We start from the raw sequence: 22,436 nt of genomic DNA, 5'->3' as shown, positions 1-22,436 counted from the left end.
TGTAGCCAAGGAAACAGTTTATAATCCTGGCTGACAGAGTTCCCCATGCTTCTCCATCTTGCAAAAGATGATATTTGAAGATATAGCTGTTATAATATTTGAAAGCACTGTTTTATATTTGAAGATAGAGCTGTTCTAATATTTGAAAGTGCTGTTTTATATTTGAAGAAAAGCACTGTTATAATTGAAAAGCCTACATTTTCCATTACATACATGTATGTACAGTAGGTTGCACTGTTTGTTCCAAAAATGTTTTAAAAACAGGACCTGTTCAGATGTGAACTTGGGTAAATAAATATTTATTCTTCTGTATTTTTAGTTTTGTGATAAAAGTATATCATCTATCACCAAAATAAAATAAGCATAATTTACATAATTATAATGAGTAATACAACTTGATAGAATTGATTTAATTTTAAGTGTCAAGATAAAAATCTACTTGTATTTTTCACAACAGTAAATATTACAAATATATTACATTTACTTCACTTTTTCATGTTGGGGATTTCCCTGCCTATGGAAAAACTAAATTAATTTTACTTAATTTGTTTGAGTAAATACAACATCTAAATTATATAAAACAAAATAAAATGTACTTAATATTTTCATGAACTTTAAGTTCTGCAGTAAGTACATTTTACTTGATAGTGGTGAGTAAGTTGAACTTGATATTACAGAAGTAAAATTTACTTAAAAACTGTTAGTGCAAATTGTTACGAGGATTTAATCAAGTAAATTTTACAAGTTTGTTTTTTTAGTACGTCTTATGTTATCTTGTGTTTGACATGTGTATAAACCCTGTCTGCTCGTTATGGATTAAATTAGGGAGGAGTTTTTCCATTCTTCTAGCCATTACTAATGTATACAATGGGTATGGAAAGTATTCAGACCCCTTCACTTTTTCCACATTTTGTTATGTTACAGCCTTATTCCAAAATGGATTAAATTCCTTCTTTTCCTCATCAACCTACACACAATACCCCATAATGACAAAGTGAAAAATGTTTTTTAGAAATTTTTGTAAATGTATTAAAAATAAAAACCTGAAATATCACATGTACATAAGTATTCACACCCTTTATTCAGTACTTTGTTGAGGCACCTTTGGCAGCGATTACAGCCTCCAGTCTTCTTGGGTATGATGCTACAAGCTTGGCACACCTGCATTTGGGGTGTTTTTCCCATTCTTCTCTGCAGATCCTCTCAAGCTCTGTCAGGTTAGATGGGGAGCGTTGCTGCACAGCTATTTTCAGGTCTTTCCAGAGATGTTCAATGGGGTTCAAGTCTGGGCTCTGGCTGGGCCACTCAAGGACATTCACAGACTTGTCCCGAAGCCACTCCTTCATTATCTTGGTTGTGTGCTTCGGGTCATTGTCCTGTTGGAAAGTGAACCGTCGCCCCAGTCTGAGATCCTGAGCGCTCTAGAGCAGGTTTTCATCCAGGATGTCTCTGTACTTTGCTGCATTCATCTTTCCCTCTATCCTGACTAGTCTCCCAATTCCTGCCACTGAAAAACATCCCCACAGCATGATGCTGCCACCACCATGCTTCACCGTAGGGATGGTATTTGCCAGGTGATGAGCGGTGCCTGGTTTCCTCCAGATGTGACGCTTGGCATTCAGGCCAAATAGTTCTATCTTGGTTTCATCAGACCAGAGAATCTTGTTTCTCATGGTCTGAGAGTCGTTTAGGTGCCTTTTGGCAAACTCCAAGCGGGCTGTCATGTGCCTTTTACTGAGGAGAGGCTTCCGTCTGGCCACTCTACCACAAAGGCCTGATTAGTGGAGTGCTGCAGAGATGGTTGTCCTTCTGGAAGGTTCTCCCATTTCCTCAGAGTGACGCTGGAGCTCTGTCAGAGTGACCATCGGGTTCTTGGTCACCTCCCTGACCAAGGGCCTTCTCCCCCAATTGCTAACTTTGGACGGGCAGCCAGCTCTAGGAAGAGTCCTGGTGGTTCTGAACTTCTTCCATTTACAAATGATGGAGGCCACTGTGCTCTTCGGGAGCTTCAATGCTGCAGAAATTTTTCTGTACCCTTCCCCAGATCTGTGCCTCGATACAATCCTGTCTGGGAGGTCTACAGACGGTTCCTTTGACTTCATGGCTTGGTTTCTGCTCTGACATGCACTGTCAGCTGTGGGACCTTATATAGACAGGTGTGTGCCTTTCCAAATCAAGTCCAATCAATTGAATTTACCACAGGTGGACTCCAGTCAAGTTGTAGAAACATCTCAAGGACGATCAGTGGAAACAGGATGCACCTGAGCTCAGTTTTGAGTGTCATAGCAAAAGGTGTGAATACTTATGTACATGTGATATTTCAGTTTTTTATTTTTAATACATTTGCAAAAATTTCTAAAAAACTTTTTTCACTTTGTCATTATGGGGTATTGTGTGTAGATTGATGAGGAAAAAAAATAATTTAATCCATTTTGGAATAAGGCTGTAACATAACAAAATGTGGAAAAAGTGAAGGGGTCTGAATACATTTCTCCTTTTAAAACATGCAAAGAGTCACGGGAGACACCGTTAGTGAACGCACTCTGGTCAATCAATCAACTGGTCTGTACTGGTCTGATCCAGGACATCAGGCAGACTTCAATGAAAAAACAGTTTTATTGTATGAAAAAACAAACAAACAAGGCTAATTTTTACAAAATCATTAAATAATTTGAAATGTTCATATTTACAGTTTTTTGTGTCAAACACATCTTTTAATGAATCCTTTCACAATAAAAGTCCTGGTGATATCCGGCTGATGGACCTGTGACTCCTCTGACAGGTTAACATCAGTCCTCTTCCTCATTGGCTACTGCTGTCTCAGTGGGCGGAGCCTCTCCATCAGAGCTGGCATGTCGAGCCGCTGTCCGAAACAAACGCATTAAATCCTGAAACCTGCGAGACACCTGGAGGTAAGAGGATGAGTTACTGACATGTTTACTTCCTGTTTATAAACCTGAGACACCTGGAGGTAAGAGGATGAGTTACTGACATGTTTACTTCCTGTTTATAAACCTGAGACACCTGGAGGTATGATGAAGTGAATCAGAGAAAACAGAAAAAATCTGCATCCGTCCATCCAGACTGAAAAAAATCTACCAATCACAGCTCCAACAGAAGATGGAACAATCAATCACCTCACTGGGGGTCTTGTTGCCAAGCAAAGTAGAGACGGCCTGAAATGTGCTCTGATTGGCTCCTTCCTGCTGACACGTCGTCAAAATGACTCTATCGGCTTCTCTGAAAAACAGCAACAGCAGAGAAAGGGTGTCACTATGGACTCCTGCTGCTCCTCACAGAGGAGGAGGAGAGAGGTCAGTCTGTCCTCCCTGAAGAGGAGGTGCAGCAGGAGGCATACCTGGTCCAGAGGATGACTTTCTCTCCACTTGCTGTCAGAGAAATGTTTTTGGCACAGACGGTGGAGTCAGGGGGAGGACTGAGGAGAGGAGGAGCAGAGAAGGAGGAGGTGATGGAAGAGGAAATAGTGGGAGAGGTGGAGGAGGCGAGAGATATACTGGAGGATGTACAGAAAGAAGAGGACACACAGGTAGAAGAGAGGATGGAGGAAGAGGAGGTGATGTGGGAGGTGGATGGAGGCTCTAGCATCTCCTCTCTTCTGCTCCTCTTCACCACGGGGCTCTGCTCCTTCTCACTGGTCTTCCTCTCCTCTTCATGTTCCTCCTCCTCCTCCTCCTCATCCAGCTCCTCCTCCTCCTCCTCGTCTTTCTCATCAGTCAGAGGGAAGGAGCCTTCCCATGATGCACCACTCCGATCTGCCGAACACACACAACATTACACAACACAACACAGACACCTGTCTGTTAATTCTAACACACTCAGGTGACCCTGACTCACCTGGCTGAGGACTGTCGTCATCGGCCTTCAGGTCTTTGTCACCTGCTTCATCGTGGGTGGAGCTTATCTGAGAGTAAAGAGGGTCCAGACTCTTCAGGGCTCTGGCCACACCCCCTGAGTTCTGACAGGAAATGGACAGGTGAGTCAGGGGAGTATAAACCTTTCTACCTGTCACTCACTTACACCTGGTGAAACATGAAGGACAGACCTTGTTGCCATGGCAGCGAGAGCATCCTTTCCTCCTGTGTTGGCGGATCTTTGCGTCACGACAAAGGCAGGGCCAGTCTTTATCTGACCAATCACAGTCCTGCAAACACAAACAGTCTTTATCTAACCAATCACATTCCTCAGAGCTGCTGTGAGAGGAAGTCCATGAGTGAAAGCTGCCCAAAGGTCCCTCCCTGTAGTTCAGACCTTGTAGTTTCTGTGGGCGTCCATCTTCCTCCTCTGGCGCCGGCTCGTCATTGGTTGGATCTTATGCCCCTCCTCTTCTTCCTCGAGCTCTGGGAGCGTCACTTCCTCAAAGCCACTGCTAACCCCGCCTCCTGACAGCTGGCCGACGCCCTCTCCACCGTCGGACCCCCCTCCTCCCTCCTCCGGCCAATGAGCTTCTTCAAACTGTCCTGGGCGGGCTGGAGGGGGCCGGAGCTCGTCAAAAAATACCCAGAATTCCGCCTGGAGATGGGCGTGGCCTTTTAGCAGCGTGTCCATCTGAACTTTGAGCTGGAACACAAAGAAACACACTGATCAATAACGCCATGATTAACATCTGATCAATAACATCTGGGTGAACTGGTGTACCTCGTGGATGCTCACGTCAGAGCCGGTCTGCAGAGCTTTGATGATCTTCTGGTAATGTGACGGATTGTCTCCGAAGCTGATCTCTAACTGTCGCAGGAAGCGACGGCTGCGTTCAAACGCCTGCTGCTCCTCAAACTGCAGTCAGAACGCATCGACGATTCACACAAACACAGAAACACATCACCTCTGATGTCCACAGGTAACATGAGCCATCAGTCAGCCTGTGAACAGACACCTGTGACCCCGCTGTGGTACACCTGCATTACACCTGTACTGCTGCAGTAATACACCTGTGCTGCTCACCAGTCCACATTGCAGCGCCTGCTCAGGATGCAGGAATGCGGCGAAGTCTCGGAGAAGGTCTGTCCGATCTCCCAGGATGCAGTGCATCTTCCTGAACAACAACATTACTTCCTGTCCGTCTCCCACCTGCTCAAACTCGTTCAGCAAAGACACAAAGTCCTCCACCTGCCCAGGTATGTCCTGCAGCGCCTCACGCACCTGGAAATACACAGCAGCAACAGTCACCTGCAGATACCTGCATCAACGCTTCTGAGGCTCCTGTGATTACTGAACCCACTTTTAGGTCTTCAACCACTGGACTGATCCACTGAGTATGACGGGCCTCTGATTGGTTAGGTTTAGGTATGAAGGGCCTCTGATTGAGACTTTCTTGACTTGTTAAATTGTCTTATAAACTGACAAACCGACCCTGAGCTGATGCAAACTTTGAATCGTTGCCTTGTTACTGACTGGACTGACTGACTGACAGTTGCTAGCTACCACAGACATGGCGGTTGTCAGGGTTCACGTTGAACTAGTTAGATTGAAGAGGAAAATGTATGCACACTTTGCACAATGCTGCTATGCCGCTGCTCTGTATGTCCCATGTCTATTGACATCAGTTTTTGTTATTCTCATTGTTGCCTGTTTTTATTGCCACAGAGATGCCATTCAAAATTTCATTGTACTATGTATAATGAGCAATAAAGGCTATTCTATTCTATTCTAAAATGATGCGTCAATTATCAAATTTTCATGAAGTATTTCAAAGTAGTTTACAGCTTACATGAGGACACCGTGATTCAGCCTGCACGATGTCTCAGCTGAGAGGACTGGAAACAGTGAACTTTGTAAAGCACTATGAGACACTCTGTTGTGATATTGGGCTATACAAAATAAATTGAAATTGAATTGAAATTGAAATTGAATTGAAATTGATGGAGGGAGCGCGAGGTGTTGGACAGACTGTCAAAACACCATTTCTAAACGTCCCAAACGCCTTTCTCTGCATGATGTTTGTTGTGGGCAAAGATCAAACATCATGTGTGATATATCTGATGGTCCAGATCAGGGCTGTATCAATAAATCGCTATGGCTCTGCATCACAGCGATTAATTGCTCTGGCTTTATGACGGTTTGATAAATCTCTGCGTCCGATCACTAAATCGTCTCACCCTGTTGAGGTAACTCTGGGCAAACGCCACGTCTTTGCTCTCTCTGTGGGGGTCGTTGTCCAGGATATTTTCATCGTACAGCAGCAGGAGTTTAGCCGTGTCTTTGCTGTGGCGCTCTTGGCGTGTCCTCCTCAGGCCACGGAGAGGCCGACTCCGCCCTGCGGAGACAGATGACCAGCGGTGTCAACACGCCACGAAGAGCATGCGGTGCTCAAAGAAACAAAACTCTGACCTCTTCCTCGTCCTGGACAACGCCTGCCTCCCCTGGGTGTCCTCTCTCCTGACGGAGTCTCCTCATCTCTTCCCTCCTTACTGCTCCTCCTCTCTCCAGACTCCTCCCCTTTAGGCCCTTCCTCCTCCTCCTCTTCCTCTGAGCCGGGGGAGGTCGGAGAATGGTCCTCCTCCGAGTCACCGTCTGCACAGAGCCGCCGCTCCGCGGCTAACCACGTCAGCTGCTTCATGGTCTCCTGAAAAAGTCAAAGGTCACTGTCTAAAGGTCAATGTTCAGAGGTCAGCTGCTACATGGAGGTCAGGGGTCAAACATCACTTGACCCGTTTCTAACCATGATAACTGTTTCTGACAATGTCATGGGCTCACTGTGATATGTAAATCTGACACAGTCCAGGTACGCTGGTACCCTGTTTACCTGTAGCTCTGGAACAGACAGCACCGACTCCTCAGACGCTGATGACATCACTTCCTCCTCGTCTTCATCCTGTGTGAGGTCATCAAAGTCCTCCTCTTCCTCCTCCTCACCCTGACGGTCCTGATCCTTATCCTCATCCTTCTCTCCATCCTCTTCCCTCTGTCCTCCTCCATCCTCCCTCGGCCCCTTCTCCTCTTCCCCCTGTCCTCCCTGCTCCCCCTCTCCTCCCCCACCTGTGTCCTCCATTCCTCCTCCTCCTCCTCCTCCTAAGCCTCCTCCCTCTCTCCGTCCTTCCTCCTCCCCACCACTGTTTTCTCCTCCATTCAAACTGACCACACCCACAGCAGTCCAGCTCTCCTCCTCCCCCATCTCCTCATCCTCGTGACCCTTCTCCCCCATCTCCTTCTCTCCTGCACAGGATGACAGTGTAAATGGTGAGGCTGAACTTGCCTCCTCCACCTGTCGCTCCTTTCGCTCCCCCTCCACCTGTCGCTCCTCCTGAGGAGGTTGTAGTTGTGTGGACACCTGCTCCATCTCCTCCTGCTCTTCTTTGATTGGTCTGTGGAGCTGTTGCCCCAAGGCATGCTGGGAGGTGAGGATGGGAGGAGCTGGTGGTGTCCACATCATCTGGAGGAGGAAGTACCCCGGCTTCATGGTGGCAGCTGAGCAAGGCATTATGGGATTTGCAGTGTTGACTAGGGAGGGAAGGGGGAGGGGAAATGGAACAGTGCTGCTGTCTGGTTGCCTAGAAACAATGTGCTGCGTCGTCTGGCCAATTGGAAGCCAGGTCTGGGCGATGTCAGCACAAACGGAGACTGTGTGAAGAGCGGCCAATGGGACGGCCCCACTGGTGGGAGGTGGAGCCAGGCTTCCTGAAACAGTGAGGGAGTCAGAGAGTATGGTGATACCTGGAGGGGAAGGGGACTGATAGCTGATTGGCTGCCTGTCTATCTGTAAGTCTACTTGTCTCTCTAACCGTCTGTCTACCTGTCTCGCCGTCTGCCTGTCTACCACTGAGTCCACCTGTCTGTCTGCTGGGGCTTTGGCTAGTGGCAGCAGAGATGCATTGTGGGCCAAGGTGAAAAGGCGCCTGTGGGGGGGCGGCGGGGGGCGGGACTTGTTGAGCCAGTAGGGGTGGAGCCTAAGGGTGCAGCCACGGGGGAGTGAGGGGGGGTAACAGGTGGAGTTCAGTCGGGTCCTCTGGATGATCAGCTGACTGTTCTGCAGGTGAGAACCATCAGAGAGCCAGTTAATGTGTTATTGATGGGTTAGTTAATGTACTAATAATAATACTTTCATTATTATTATTATAAAAGTAGCGTAATTGAAAGGAACCAATAAAATGACTGGCTGAGGATGAGGACTGTGGAGCCGATTTGCTGACGTTGACCACGTTGACCTTGCCGGGGTTAGGACCTCGGTTCCGGGGTTTCTGAGTCATTCTGTCAGTTTACTTCAATAACTCCTCTAAAGAAAACTGTCCTGTAATTTGAACCCCAACAAGTCAAACCAGTTGCCTTCAGTCTGTCACACCTTGAGCCAGTTCGGCATGTTGGAGGTGTTTCTGTCCACTGGGGGGCGGCGGTCTTCTGAATGAACTCTGCAGCAGGCAAGCGGCAGCGGGGGGACAACTCGCTGCGTCACGAATGTCTGAAAATATGAGAATACAGAGTTTAACATCATTTGTCCAACTACACAGGTGTTTGTCACTGACGATCTTCCAGCAATCTCACCTTGATGATGTTGTTGTGCGGTGCTCTCGGCCCGCTCATCTCTCTGACGTGTTTCCTAAAGTTCCATCGACTCTTACGGAGCAGGTAGGAGCTGATCAGCTGATCTGACTGGACCGTCCCCTCAAAGTGCTTCAGACCCAGAACGATCAGCCTGCACAGAGGCATGATGGGAAATACTACCATCAGGAAATGTTTTCTCTCTCTGACCATGGATGACCTGGTGTGTGTGTGTGTACCCATCCTCTCCTGCAGTGTGTGTGTGTGTGTGTGTGTACCCATCCTCGCCTGCAGTGTGTGTGTGTGTGTGTGTGTGTGTACCCATCCTCGCCTGCAGTGTGTGTATGTGTGTGTGTGTGTACCCATCCTCTCCTGCAGTGTGTGTGTGTGTGTGTACCCATCCTCTCCTGCAGTGTGTGTGTGTGTGTACCCATCCTCTCCTGCAGTGTGTGTGTGTGTGTGTGTGTGTGTGTACCCATCCTCTCCTGCAGTGTGTGTGTGTGTGTGTGTGTACCCATCCTCTACTGCAGTGTGTGTGTGTGTGTGTGTGTGTGTGTGTACCCATCCTCTCCTGCAGTGTAAACACTCCGATGGTGTCTGGTGTGGAGGGTGGGGTCCAGGCTGCAGACAGGAAGTAGTTCTGGGTACAGGAAAATGGGTCGGGTGGCAAACAGCCAGGCAGTATCAGGGGGCAGCAGAGGGTAGGCGTGGCCTAAAGAGAACCAGAACACCAACTAGAACCAGTGCAGAAGCAGACCAAACATCAGAAGTTCATCTGATGGGACATTTCACTGGTTACAGATTATTTCCTTCTTACTTGTGGTAGCATGAGTCATCCTGGGGAGCCAGCGTCTGGAGGCAGCAGGAGCAGCAGCAGGAGGCTCCGCTCTCTGGCCCACCTCCCTCAGAAGGTCCAGTGCCCCCTGCAGGTTACACACTCTGAAGCTGCTGGGGAGAAAAACCTCCTCCTGGCGTCTGGCGAACTGCTGCAGCTCCTCCTGGAGAGAGAAGAGATTCAGTGTGTGTGTTTACGGACCGACCAGGTGATGCGTGTGTTTGTGGACTGACCAGGTAATGTTTTGTGATGCAGGCTTCGTGGTTGAGGGTGTCCACACAGCGACTCAGTAGGTGAACCTGGGTCAGCAGCTGCACATGCTGAGAAAAGGACAAAGTCTCTTACTTAGTCTCACAGTCTAAGGTGAACCACACCTGGAATTCTGCAGATTCTGGTAAAGGTGTAAATAATTACCAGTTATTTTCTTGAGATAGACAATTAGCACACAAATGTTAACACTCCATGACCATTTATGAGACCCATCCATCTATTCCCATCGCCTATCCTAGTCCACGGCAGACAGAGACAGAGCTGTCCCCAGGGACAAGCACTGCACAAAACACTGGAGGACACTGCACAAAACACTGGAGGACACTGCACAAAACACTGGAGGGCACTGCACAAAACACTGGAGGGCACTGCACAAAACACTGTACGGGGCACAATAAAAGTATTATTAGTATTGTGTAATATAGTATGTAACTGTGTAGTGATGTATAGTGCTGTGTAGTATAGTGAAGTATCATGTAGTATAGTACTTAATAATGCAATAGAGTGTAGAACAGTGTAGTACTGTGCAGTACAGTGTAGCATAGTGTAGTACTGTGCAGTAGCGTAGCAGTGTGTAGTACTATGTAGTTGAGTGTAATACTGTGCAATGGAGTAGTACAGTGTAGTACTGTACAGTACAGTGAAGTAGAGTGTTGAACTGTATATTACTATATAATGGAGTGCAATGCTATGTAGTAAAGTATAATACTGTGTAGTAGAGTGTTGTACTGTGAAGTACTGTGTAGCAATATGTAGCAGAGTGCAGTACTGTGTAGTATAGTGGAGTAGAGACTGGTACTAATTAGTTAAATGTAGTACTTTGCAGTACTGTGCTATAGTACCTGCTGTATTTGCTGATGTAGCTGAAGTTTCTGGGTGGCGTCCAGGTGGAAGGGGGGGCAGACGTGTCTCTGCAGGACCAGGACAGGGGTGATAGTGTGGAGCTGTGGGCTGGGGGAGTCCCTCAGGGTGACGTTGTCACGGTGATGGTTGGTGGTGTCCTGCAGGGCTCTCCTCTGCTGCAGAGCTTCGTACTGTCTTCTGACCGTTTGTCGTCGCTCTGTTAGCATTCTGGCTAACGGAGCCTCAAAGCTACGGCAGGCACAGAGGGACACAACACATGTGACACACAAACTCCAGTATGAAGCTCTACTGGTTTTCCTTCCCAACAGTGATACAGCTGTGCAGCTGACATAGGCCCCACCTCCGTGTGTGTGGGGGGGGTACTTCATACTGTAGAGTGTACATACATAGAAACTTTGAGTATGGCTGCAGGCGGAGCGCTAACTTAACCTGAATATGATAGAATACACACACAGTGAGCAGCTGAACTTAACGAAATGACAACGGACACACTGAGGCAAACATATCTGTTGTTATAACAACAACAATAATAATGAAGCGTCAATGGTTTCTGTCTCTATGCGTCAGCCCTGAGATTGACTGGCGACCAATCCAGGGTGTATCCCGCCTCTCGCCCAGTGTCAGCTGGGATTGGCTCCAGCCCCCCTGGCGACCCTTAAGGATAGGTGGTATAAACAATGGATGGATGGATGGATGATAATGAGAAATTAAACAGTGCTGCATCCAAGTTCAGTAGAGCCACCAGCTGTGTGCAGTAAACTGTGAGCTCATACTAGCTAGCTCGCTAACCTCTATGAGAGATTCCAGTTGTAAGCTAACTGGCTAATGGCTGAGAAAGCAGCCTGATGACAGTTGGAACAGACTTAAATTCAGTTTGGAGATCTGATCTGAGTGAACATTCAGCAGCTGGAGGCTAATTTCTGCCTCAGATTTTTACAGAAACAGATTGCAGTGAAAGTTTAGGAAGATTTCTGAACGTCTCTGTCCATACAACAGTCAGCGCTTTGCATTGTGGGACACAGAAGGTGAGGTAGACTGGTACGATGTAGATTGGGGACATCTGGGGATCTTTGATGTGCTGCACATTTTACTTTAGTTTCTATACTACATACTGCCTACTGGTCATATCGGCAGTACAGCCAGAGGTGTCACACACACACACATAATGTCTCCCCTTAGCTGGACTCTTCTTCATTTGTCTGTGTGAAGAAGCAGCAGCAGGGGACCTTCCTCTTCCTCCCTACCCAAACAGTCACAGCACTGCTCTGCTGCACCGTCCCAACAGGAGGACCCCGGCCCCGTGTGTGCCCTCATACACACCTACACGTATGCATGTTCCCCATAGACTGTATATAAGAGGTGGATGTAGCCAACGTGACATCACCCATTGGTTTGTGGACCCAGCATCTTTGTTTCATGGCCATCGTCATCTTGGTTTTCTTCATGGAATGAACGAAGACCTCTTCTAATTGCTTAGATTTAGACAGGACCCTCCTCTGATTGGTCAGTGAGCAGGTAGCCCCGCCTTAAAGCCCCCCCTCTTCCTGGTGTACCTTCCTCTAAATGGACCATAATTTACTACATGAACATCCTGCTGTGCTGAAGAAGACTGTAAACTAGAGACTGAGAGCAGAAACTCATCAGGAAAATGTTCACTGAGCTGATAAATCAGGAGAGAAGTCGCCTCATTTTCTCATTGACTGACAAGGTTCAGTGCTTGGACCATTACTATTTACCTTATACATGCTTCCTCTGGGTAATATTATCAGGAAGCACTCCATTAATTTCCACTGTTATGCAGATGACACAATTATATTTATCAATAAAGCCTGATGAATCCAATCAGTTGGCTAAACTTCAAATCTGCCTTAAGGACATAAAGTCCTGGATGAGCTGCTAAACTCAGACTAAACTGAAGTTATTCTGCTCAGCCCCAAACACCTTAGAGACACCTTTTCTAACAACATAACTGCTCTGGATGGCATCACTCTGGCCTCCAGCTCCACTGGGAGTCTTATTGATCAGGATTTGTCCTTTAACTCCCACATTAAACAGATTTCTAGAACTGCCTTTTTCCATCTTCTAATGTTGTTAAAATCAGGTCCATCCTGTCTGTAGATGATGCAGAAACACTAGTCCACACATTAGTCACTTCCAGGTTGGATTATTTCTGTTCCTTATTATCAGGCTGCCCCAGTAAGTCCTTAAAGACTCTCCAGCTGGTCCAGAACGCTGCTGCTTCTGTTCTGACCAGAACTAAGAGAAGAGACCATCTTTCTCCTGTACTGGCTTCTCTTCACTGGCTTCCAGTAAAATCTAGAATAGAGTTTAAAATCCTTCTCCTCACCTCCAAAGCTCTTAATGTTCAGGCTCCATCATCTCTTAAAGAGCTCATAGTACCGTACTACCCCACTAGAGCACTGTTCTCCCAGACTGCAGGTCTACTGGTGGTTCCTAAAGTCCTCTAAAGTAGTGATGGAGCCAGAGCTTTCAGCTATCAGGCTCCTCTCCTGTGGAACCTCCTTCCAGTCTGGGTTCAGGGGGCAGACACCCTCTCTACATTTCAGAGTGGACTAAAAACCTTCCTTAGTGATGAAATATAGTTCAGGGCTGGATCAGGTCTTGGACCAGCCCCTAGTTATGCTGCTATAAGCTCAGACTGCCAGGGGACTCCCATGATGCACTGGGCTCCTCTCTCCTCCTCTTCCTCTCCATCCTGATGCTTCATGTCTCTTTAATATCTGTTACTAACTTGGTATCTTCCCCGGAGCCTTTCTGTGCTTTTCTCATCTCTCAGGTTCCTGTGGATCCTGGTCCTGGTTCTCCTGCTGTGGTTCTCTGGTTCCTGTGGATCCTGGTCCTGGTTCTCCTGGCTGTGGTTCTCAGGTTCCTGTGGATCCTGGTCCTGGTTCTCCTGCTGTGGTTCTCTGGTTCCTGTGGATCCTGGTCCTGGTTCTCCTGGCTGTGGTTCTCAGGTTCCTGTGGATCCTGGTCCTGGTTCTCCTGCTGTGGTTCTCTGGTTCCTGTGGATCCTGGTCCTGGTCCTGCTGATGTGGTTCTCTGGTTCCTGTGGATCCTGGTCCTGGTCCTGCTGATGTGGTTCTCTGGTTCCTGTGGATCCTGGTCCTGGTCCTGCTGATGTGGTTCTCTGGTTCATGAATCACTGCTGCGGATCGTCGGCCACTCGTCATGTTTTTCAATAATATCATCCTGCTAATCTTTTAGTCACATTCCTGTTGTTAGTGCTGAAGACACTGTTAGTACGCTGGTTGCTGTTTGTGTTGTCTGTCTCTCTCTCTCTCTCTCGCTCTCTCTCTGTCTGTCTGATCCTGGGTCTGTTCCAGGTTTCTTCCCGTTAAAGGAGTTCTTCCTCCACTGTTGCTCAGTATAATATCTGATGATGCTGTGTGGGGATTCTTGAATCCTTAATTTTGAATTCTTGAATCTTTGGTCTCTCTCTAATTAAACAGTTTGGTCTAGACCTGCTCTTTATGGAAAGCGTCTTGAGATAACGCTGTTGTGAATTGGCGCTATATAAATAAAGATTGATTGATTGATTGATTGATTGATTGATTGGTCGATGCTGCTCTGTGGGGATTCTTGAATCCTTCATGTTGAATTCCTGACTCTTTGGTCTCTGAATGAAAGAGTTTGTTCTGAGCTGCTCTTTATGGAAACAGTCTGAGAGAACACTGCTGTGAACTGGAGCTGTATAGATAAAGATTGATTGATACCGACCAATCAGAGGACACAACCCTTCTTTATACAGTCTAAGTGGTGTGCACACCTACACGTGTGTGTTAGGGTTTGTGTCGATGTGTGTGGGTGTGTCTGTGTGAACTCTGCAGGGTTACCGTAAAGCCTGGGGGACATTGAATTTGGGTCCAGTCTGTGATAGAGCCTCCTCCTCCTGCTCTTCTTCCTCCTGCAGTTGCTCCTCCTCCTGCTCCTTCTCTTGTTGGAGCTGTTTAGTGAGCAGATGTCAGCGTCATGTGAGACAACCTTGTTGACCAAACAAGGACCCAACGGTGCCAACCAGACTCGTCACAAAGTTCCTGAACTTTTCAATTATTGCTGAGTGTTTAAACACCACCTACTGTTTCTATACAGAGACACATTGGCTGTAACACAACAGTACATGTTCCAACAGAAACTGTGGAACATGTATGTAAACATCCTCTATGAAGACCAGAATCAGTAGAAACACTAGCTGGTGAAAATCAACTGAACTCACTGTGTCAAAAAGCTCCTCCAGCAGCTCATTCACTTCCTTCTCTGTTGAAGAAGAAAAAGAAGAAATAGAAGAAGTGTCAACACTGAGGGGAGGACAAGAAGAAGTCTGAGGTCCCGGTCCAGGTCTTGACCAGTGCCTAGTCCACAACACCTACTGGTGATCTGGACGGCCCGGTCCGTCCTGTAGTCCTCCAGGTCGGGTTCATCCAGGTCATCTAGGAAGTTGTACTCTGGATCGTCATCATCATCGGCTTCCTCTGAGAAAACGAAAAGGTTCGATCAGCCATCAGAGAGTAAACAACAAAAACAGTCACACCTGTTTCTTTAAGGGGAAATCAAGAACATTTAAAGTTGACGTATCAGAAGCTGTCCAGCTACACCTTTGATGATACAGAAACTTGATCAGTTTGATCTGAATCTCATCAGATGTGTTTCCTGGAGAATTTTACACCTGTGGAGGAATCAATCCAGCCTTTTAATCAAACTCGTGAAGTACTGACAGTTTCCTGGTGCCTTATGTCAGTGGGGTTCAAACATGTCAATCAGTGGGACCATAATGGTTTTCTGAATATGACGGAGGGACTATCAGAGCAGACAAAACCTGTTCAAAAGGTAAAAGCTGCTTGACGACATGCAGATGAACCTTGGCAGACTTGACGGTACTGCGGTCAGCAGCTTTTATTCTGAAGGTCTACTGTTAGCATAACCTCTGACCTTCATTGTCGGGCGCCATGAGGCTCTGCAGCCACTTCGTCCAATGACGGTCCTCCTCTCTCTGGGTGGCGCTCTGCTCGTACATGTCATCCGTGATGTCAGGGGCCAGAAGCTCCGCCTCCAGCTGACCCAGAGGGACGTTAACCAGACGAAGTTTGGAGCGTGTGCGGTACGCCAAACAGCTGGAGGCTTCATCACCACCACCGCCATCATCATCGTTGTCCTTTCTGTCCAGAGACTGAGAAAAGAGACAGACCTGACTATAGGTATAGGCAGAGCTGGCTGGGAGGGGGTTACCTGACCATGTGTGTAGGCAGGGCTGGGGGTTACCTGTCCATGGGTGTAGGCAGGGCTGGGGGTTACCTGTCCATGGGTGTAGGCAGGGCTGGGGGTTACCTGTCCATGGGTGTAGGCAGGGCTGCAGTCCAGTTCCTCCTCCACAGCACTGAGTCTTTCCAGGAAGGAGGAGTCAGGAGCAGAGAGGATGGACTGAGGACCACAGGCAGATGTCATCACTCCATCCAGGTGTCCTGGAGACCCCTAAACAACAGATCAGTGGTCAGGGTACCTGTGGGCGTCGGGGTACTAATAGGAGTCAGAGGTCAGAGTACCTGTAGGGATTCATCAGTCCTCGTGATGGCAGATAGTTTGGGCTGAGGGCCCTCATCTGTTCTTAAAGGTGAAGCCAAGCTGTCTGCATCACTGAGGAAGGTCTGCACACACACACACACACACACAGAGTTGTGTGATAACAGCTTCTCTCTCCACCTCAGTTGTAGAACAGTTGTAAATCCTCATTGTGAGTGCAGCGTTACTGGGACACTGCAGATTAGACCTTTGAGGTGGAAAAGTGGAGGAATTCTGAGCTGGTAGGAGGACGGGGGGTGTGGTTTAGGGTTAGCGGGGCGTGGATGGAGGATGGGAGTGAGCCCAGATAAAGTCGGTTGTTTTGTGGCCAAAACGATGGAGGGGATCTAGGATCAGGTGTCAAAATGAGCTGTTACCGATCTTTTGTGTCTACAGACTGAAACTAAACTACAGAGTGAGGCTGATGTGATCGGTAAAGGTTCAAACAGTCGCTCCTGTTTCAGTGTAACCTTGCCCCAATAATCCAGTAACTAACCCTAACCATTATTTAAACCAGCAACCAGTCTGGAACTCGAGTTTGGGTCACAGCAGCTGGAACCGTAAGACTCACCTCCTCAGCCGTGTCCTCCTCCTCTTCATCCTCAGGACAATACTCTTCATCTGACGAGTCCTCCTCCTCCTCCAGATCAATGTCCACAAACTGAGGAGGCTGCAGAGAGATAGACAGGCAGAGATAGAGAGAGAGACAGACAGATAAGCAGACAGAGAGAGAGAGACAGGCAGAGAGACAAACAGACAGGTAAGCAGACAGAGAGACAGGCAGAGAGAGAGAGAGAGAGAGAGAGAGAGAGAGAGAGAGAGAGAAACAGACAGGCAGAGAGAGAGAGACAGGCAGAGAGACAAACAGACAGGTAAGCAGACAGAGAGACAGGTAATCAGACAGACCAGTGTGGCACTGAGTGTTTTAGAGACACAGAGTGTGCAAAGACATGATTGCAAAGACTTGATTGAAATATCTTGCCCCCCCCATTTAAAATCTGTATTCATAAGAAATAGCTAAGGACTTTAAAACATGGGAAAAATGACTGTATTAGTATCCTCTGGGTGATTTCATTCTGTTTCTAGCAGGTCTGGTTACTATGTGTATAGTTGCAGTACTTGACCAGTAGGTGGAGCTGGGTGCATTAGGCGCCAATAGCGGACGCCGGTCGCTAATAGAGTTAGACGTCAGACTCTACAGTTAACACGGAGCGACGCGGACGTTTAAAACTGAAATGTTTGTGTTACCACTTTTGCAGGTAAAACGCTCAAGAATCAGAACCAGAAGGAAATAGGAAAATGATACAAATAACATGTATAAGCCTTAGCCTGTGAATGTGACAGATGGTGATTCGAATGAATGAGTGAAGACAAATGACACAGATGCTAATGATGCTAATAGTAAAGTCCGCGCACATTGCAGTTTGGCCGGCAGTACACAGTTCCGGTCGGTTTACAGAATAAGAGCGGAACGATAGATCGAATATAGGTGGTCTGGTCACATGTAAAATAAGGGTGTATGTGGAAGACTAAGGGTGGATTAAAAAAGGATGTTAATTGAGTAGGAATACTTTTGGTAAAAAGGTTGATTACAGGGTCGATTGTTACATGATCGCCTGATTATAATTTGAATGTTTTTGATTTGATCAACTGTTAGTGTGTTCTGAGATATGATGGTCGCAAATAGAGTTAGACGTCAGACTCTACAGTTAACACGGAGCGACGCGACCGTTAAAAACTGAAATGTTTGTGTTACCACTTTTGCAGAAATAAAAATTAATGTGCTACCCAAAGGATCGACCAAGGCGTCATTCAAAGAAGTGTAACACCAGCAGAGAGAGAGACAGACAGGCAGTCAGACAGATAGACATCAGTTAGTTTACCTTGACCGTCGCTGTGTTCACTGTTGACAAACTCCAGTTGAGTCGCTGTAACCAGACAGACAGACAGACAGTCAGAGAGACAGGCAGAGAGACAGACTGACAGAGAGAGACACAGACTGACAGACAGACAGGTAAAGGACGGTCAGATTAAACAGACTTGTTTCCCCGGTAATGGATCAGAGAGGATTGTGGGAGGTGGAGTTCACCTGTCCCTGCTGGACGGCCTGTTTCAGTCTGGACCGAGTCATCTTCGGCTCCTGGTGGAAACAGACAGAAACTGTGAGCCACCACCGTTTATCTGACGTGTGATTCAGGAAGACAGGGATCTAATGTTCATTTAAGATCTGTCTTCTTCTACAGGTCTCACAGGACACACAGACAGTAAGACAGCTTGGAGTGAAGCAGCCGTCCTCCTGATGAATCCTGTGCTCCATCACTGAGCTGAGCCGGCGTGCTGCCTGACGACAGCCAGCTGTTGGTCAGCAGCAGCTCGTACGCTGATGAAGCTTCACATGACAACATGTCAGCATGAGACACTTCACCTCAGCAGAAAACACGCAAGACACATTTTTCTTTCTTCATGAAACTGCAGGATAATGACAACATGGACACTCACAAACATGGGCAGGTCCTGAGTGTCTCTGATGGCCGCTTTCATCATGGCTACCACACGCTCATGGGTGATCACCTCCTGACAGGGGACACAGAAACACGTTAAACACGGCATGCAGAGTGTGATTAACATGCTCTCTACATGTGTCCAGTAGCAGCAAAATAATGTCTACAGGCTCTGTATGTAGTAACCATGCTGTATGTTTTATGTGTTCACAGCATGACGTTGACGGTGTGTATGTACTCTGCATGTGACATGTTCTCCCCATGTCCACAGCGTGAATGTGAGCATGCGTGTCAGGCTCACGTGCAGGATGGCGCGGACGTTGCTAGACGTCAGGTTATGCTGTTTGGACTTCCTGTCCAAGTCAATGTCCAGACGTCCCAGTTCATCCTCACTAGACTCTCTGGTCTCCATGGCAACCATCTCTATCATCCCTCCACCTGAAGAGAGACAAATAACACTTCTTCACCTCCATCCAGGTACACACCTGTCACACCTGTCTATTCGTACCTGTTCATAGACACACTATCAGTTGAGTTCAATCAAATTCTCTATAATATTTTTTTGTGATGTGTTCATATGTTCGTGTCTGTGTCACCTGTGACAGGTGATCTCTCCTCTTCCTGTCTGTCAGGCTTGGATGCTGCTGGTGATTTCCTGTCCAGGTTGAAGACGGCTGTCTCTCTGTCCTTTTTTGACTCCAGAGGACAAACGTCTTCTTCTGCTGGACGTCGGCGGTCCGTCTGGAGGACTGAGGAGGACTGATCAATACAACAACTGATCAGTACCATCGGTGATCAATACAACAACTGATCAGTACCATCGGTGATCAATACAACAACTGATCAGTACCATCGGTGATCAGGAGAACAACTGATCGGTACCATCTGTAATCAATACAACAACTGATCAACACCATCTGAGATCAACACAGCGAAAATATACAGCACTGCTTAACACAACTACTGGTAAAACACATAAGAGGACCGATCGATACCAGCAGTAATTGATACAGCCACTGACCCGGTTTAACTGACCAGGTCGGGCTGCTAAACGCGCTAACAACAAGCAGCAGCTCAGTTAGCTCAAAGCTAACAGCAGCTAACGTTAGCTAAACCCACACACAACGGAGCATGCGCAGTGGCTACTTCAGCGTGTCGAGGTTTGAAGCGCGAAGTTCGGCAATAATATTAATAAAGAACTGGAAAAATCAAACATCAGACTGAATGTGTTCCTCGGACATATTAGTGAAACACTCATGTCTAAACACTCACACTGATGTCGGCAGTCATCTCTTACTCAGTCATTTCAACTCGGAGAGCCTCAGTGTGCCGCGTTAGCTGCTGTTAGCAACTGTTAGCTCTGCAAACCTCTGTTCCGCCACAACAACAAAACTTCCGGCCAAAGTCCTTCAGAATAAAAGCGGAACGTTATTGTGGACTCCAATGCGGACTGCGGGCCTGCGTGAAGGGGAGACGGCGCCACCTGCTGTACCGGATGCTGTATAAACCAGGACTCTGCAGTGAGGATGGAGGAGTCTTTACAACATGATAAAACCCCCAGATTTCAGATGTTAAACCTCATTGAGTTGTTTATATATTATTATCATTATTATTATTAATTTATCCATTTAGTCATCTGCCCTGGCTCAAATTCCAGTGAGTGAGAATGAGCTCGATTCGATTTGATTAGATTAGATAGACTTTATTGATCCCCCATAGGGAGAAATTTACATATTACAGCAGCAACAGAGGCAGGGCAAGATAAGCAGTAATAGAGTACAGTAATAGCAACAGTAGAAAAATAAGCAATAGTAAATAAATACACACACTGTTTTTGTATGTTATTGTAATGTAATGAGAATAAATAAATGTTTACACTATGAACATAAATGTACAGTATGAACAGGTATATGAAATGATGAGTTATCAGCTACCATTGAGTGACTATGGACGGTTTCTCAGTGGATTAACATCAGCCAGTGATGCTGCTGTTAAAGACTCTGATGGCTGATGGGAGGAATGACCTGCGGTAGCATTGCTTCTTGCAGGGTGGGTGCCTCCACCTGTTGCTAAAGGAGCTGCTGCCCCCCAGTCTCATGCAGGGGGTGAGAGGGGTCGTCCATGATGGACTTGAGTTTTGTTTGTCCTCCTCTCACCCACCTCCAGGGAGCAGTCCAGGACAGAAGCTGCCCTCCTGACCAGTCTGTTCAGTCTCTTTCTGTCCCTTTCTGTGCTCCCTCCTCCCCTGCAGACCACTGCATAGAGGACTGCAGACGCCACCCTGAGTCATAAAAAGTCCAGAGCAGAGTCCTGCACATTCCAAAGGAACTCAGTCTCCTCAGCAGGTGGAGACGACTTTGGCCCTTCTTGTACAGGACGTCTGTGTTGTGTGACCAGTCCAGTTTGTTGTTGAGGTGAACACCCAGGTATTTGAGGGTCTCCACCCTCTCAATGTCCAGTCCCTGGATGTTCACCGGTGCAGTCTGGGATGTCTTCCTGCGGAAGTCAATCACCATCTCCTTTGTCTTGCTGGTGTTGAGCTGAAGATGGTTTTGCTCACACCAGTCGACGAAGTTGGTGACGACCTCCCGGTACTCATGGCTGTGTCATCGGAGAACTTCTGGAGGTGACAGCTCCCAGAGTTGTACCTGAAGTCTGAGGTGTACAGGGTGAAGAGGAAGGGGGAGAGTACTGTCCCCTGTGGGGTCCCTGTGCTGCAGACCACCATGTCAGACACACAGTCCTGGAGCCTCACGTACTGCGGTCTGTTGGTGAGGTAGTCCGTTGTCCATCCAGCCAGGTGACAGTCCACTCCCGCTCTTTCCAGCTTCACACTGAGCAGTGACGGCTGGATGGTGTTGAAGGCACTGGAGAAGTCAAAGAACATGACTCTCACAGTGCTGCCGGTGTTCTCCAGGTGAGTCAGGGATCTGTGAAGCAGGTAGATGACTGCATCATCCACTCCAGTGCCCGGTTGGTAGGCAAACAGCAGTGGATCCAGATGTGAGCTCACCAGGGGGCGGAGGTTGTTGAGGATGATCCTCTCCATGGTCTTCATCATGTGAGAAGTGAGGGCCACAGGTCTGAAGTGGTGGGGCTCCCTGGGGTGCGTTGTCTTTGGGACCGGAACCACGCAGGAAGTCTTCCACAGAGCAGGGACCCTTTGCAGACTCAGACTCAGGTTGAAGATGTGCAGGAGCACCTGACAGAGCTGGTCTGAGACATGAAACTTGGCAAAGTAACTGGAAATTATGTGCATTCAGATCCCAACAAACAAACAAACATGAGCCAAGGGTTAGGGCACAGGTCTTCCCAGCACCCCCGGAGGGGTTAGGTAGAGGGGACTGAACCACCCACCCTTGAGGGCGAGCAGAGGTGCACGGTCCATCACACCGGTAAGCCTCACTGAGTGGATTCCACCAGAAAATGTGTCCTTTCCTTAGGTTTTTCTTTGTTCAATTATTCTTTTTTCTCCTTGTGTCCTTTTCTTAGGTTTTTCTATGTTCAATTTAGGTTTTAATTAGGGTTAGGTAAAGTGAGTTGAACCGCCTCCCTAAGGAGACGGAGGTGCACGGTCCATCAACACGGCAAGCTTGCTGGGACGTCCTTTTTGACTTTATTTTTCCTTTTTTAGGCTTGTTTCTCATTGTTTTTGTTTTTATTTTGTCCCTTTCTTAGGTTCTTTTGGTCTTTTAATTTAAAATTTTTAATTTTTTAAGTCCAATTATTTAGGCTTCTTTTTCTTTAATTAATTAGGCTATTTTGTATCCCATTTTGGGCTTTGTTATCCATTATTTTAGGTTTTAATTGTTTTTATAAATTATTTATTAGGTTATTAATACTTCTATTAAATTAAATTCAAATCAAATAAAATTTTAATTAAAATAACTCCCCAAATTAAC

The 22,436-nt window shown here is 47.2% G+C and overlaps 1 protein-coding gene across 1 annotated transcript; it reads right to left on the bottom strand.

Annotated features, from left to right (window-relative positions):
- Positions 1–2,597: 2,597 nt before the first annotated feature.
- On the bottom strand, positions 2,598–19,906 carry gon4lb (gon-4 like b). The gene is made up of 30 exons (XM_070835242.1): positions 19,807–19,906; positions 19,131–19,293; positions 18,836–18,972; positions 18,533–18,607; positions 18,123–18,173; positions 17,917–17,961; positions 16,605–16,703; positions 16,018–16,119; positions 15,803–15,946; positions 15,407–15,644; positions 14,848–14,949; positions 14,694–14,734; positions 14,314–14,423; positions 10,438–10,687; positions 9,559–9,645; positions 9,308–9,488; positions 9,052–9,202; positions 8,494–8,644; positions 8,294–8,410; positions 6,761–7,981; positions 6,346–6,580; positions 6,114–6,271; positions 4,960–5,157; positions 4,657–4,791; positions 4,270–4,578; positions 4,064–4,162; positions 3,856–3,976; positions 3,359–3,773; positions 3,138–3,240; positions 2,598–2,906 (listed from the first exon to the last, which is right to left on the bottom strand). Exons 1-30 carry the CDS (start codon positions 19,822–19,824, stop codon positions 2,790–2,792), a joined length of 5,373 nt encoding a protein of 1,790 aa, XP_070691343.1. The 5' UTR covers positions 19,825–19,906; the 3' UTR covers positions 2,598–2,789.
- Positions 19,907–22,436: the final 2,530 nt, after the last annotated feature.

Source organism: Pempheris klunzingeri, chromosome 8 (assembly GCF_042242105.1).
Source record: "Pempheris klunzingeri isolate RE-2024b chromosome 8, fPemKlu1.hap1, whole genome shotgun sequence".
In the NCBI taxonomy this organism is placed as follows: Eukaryota; Metazoa; Chordata; class Actinopteri; order Acropomatiformes; family Pempheridae; genus Pempheris; species Pempheris klunzingeri.
This window is presented reverse-complemented; position numbering and strand designations above follow the sequence as displayed.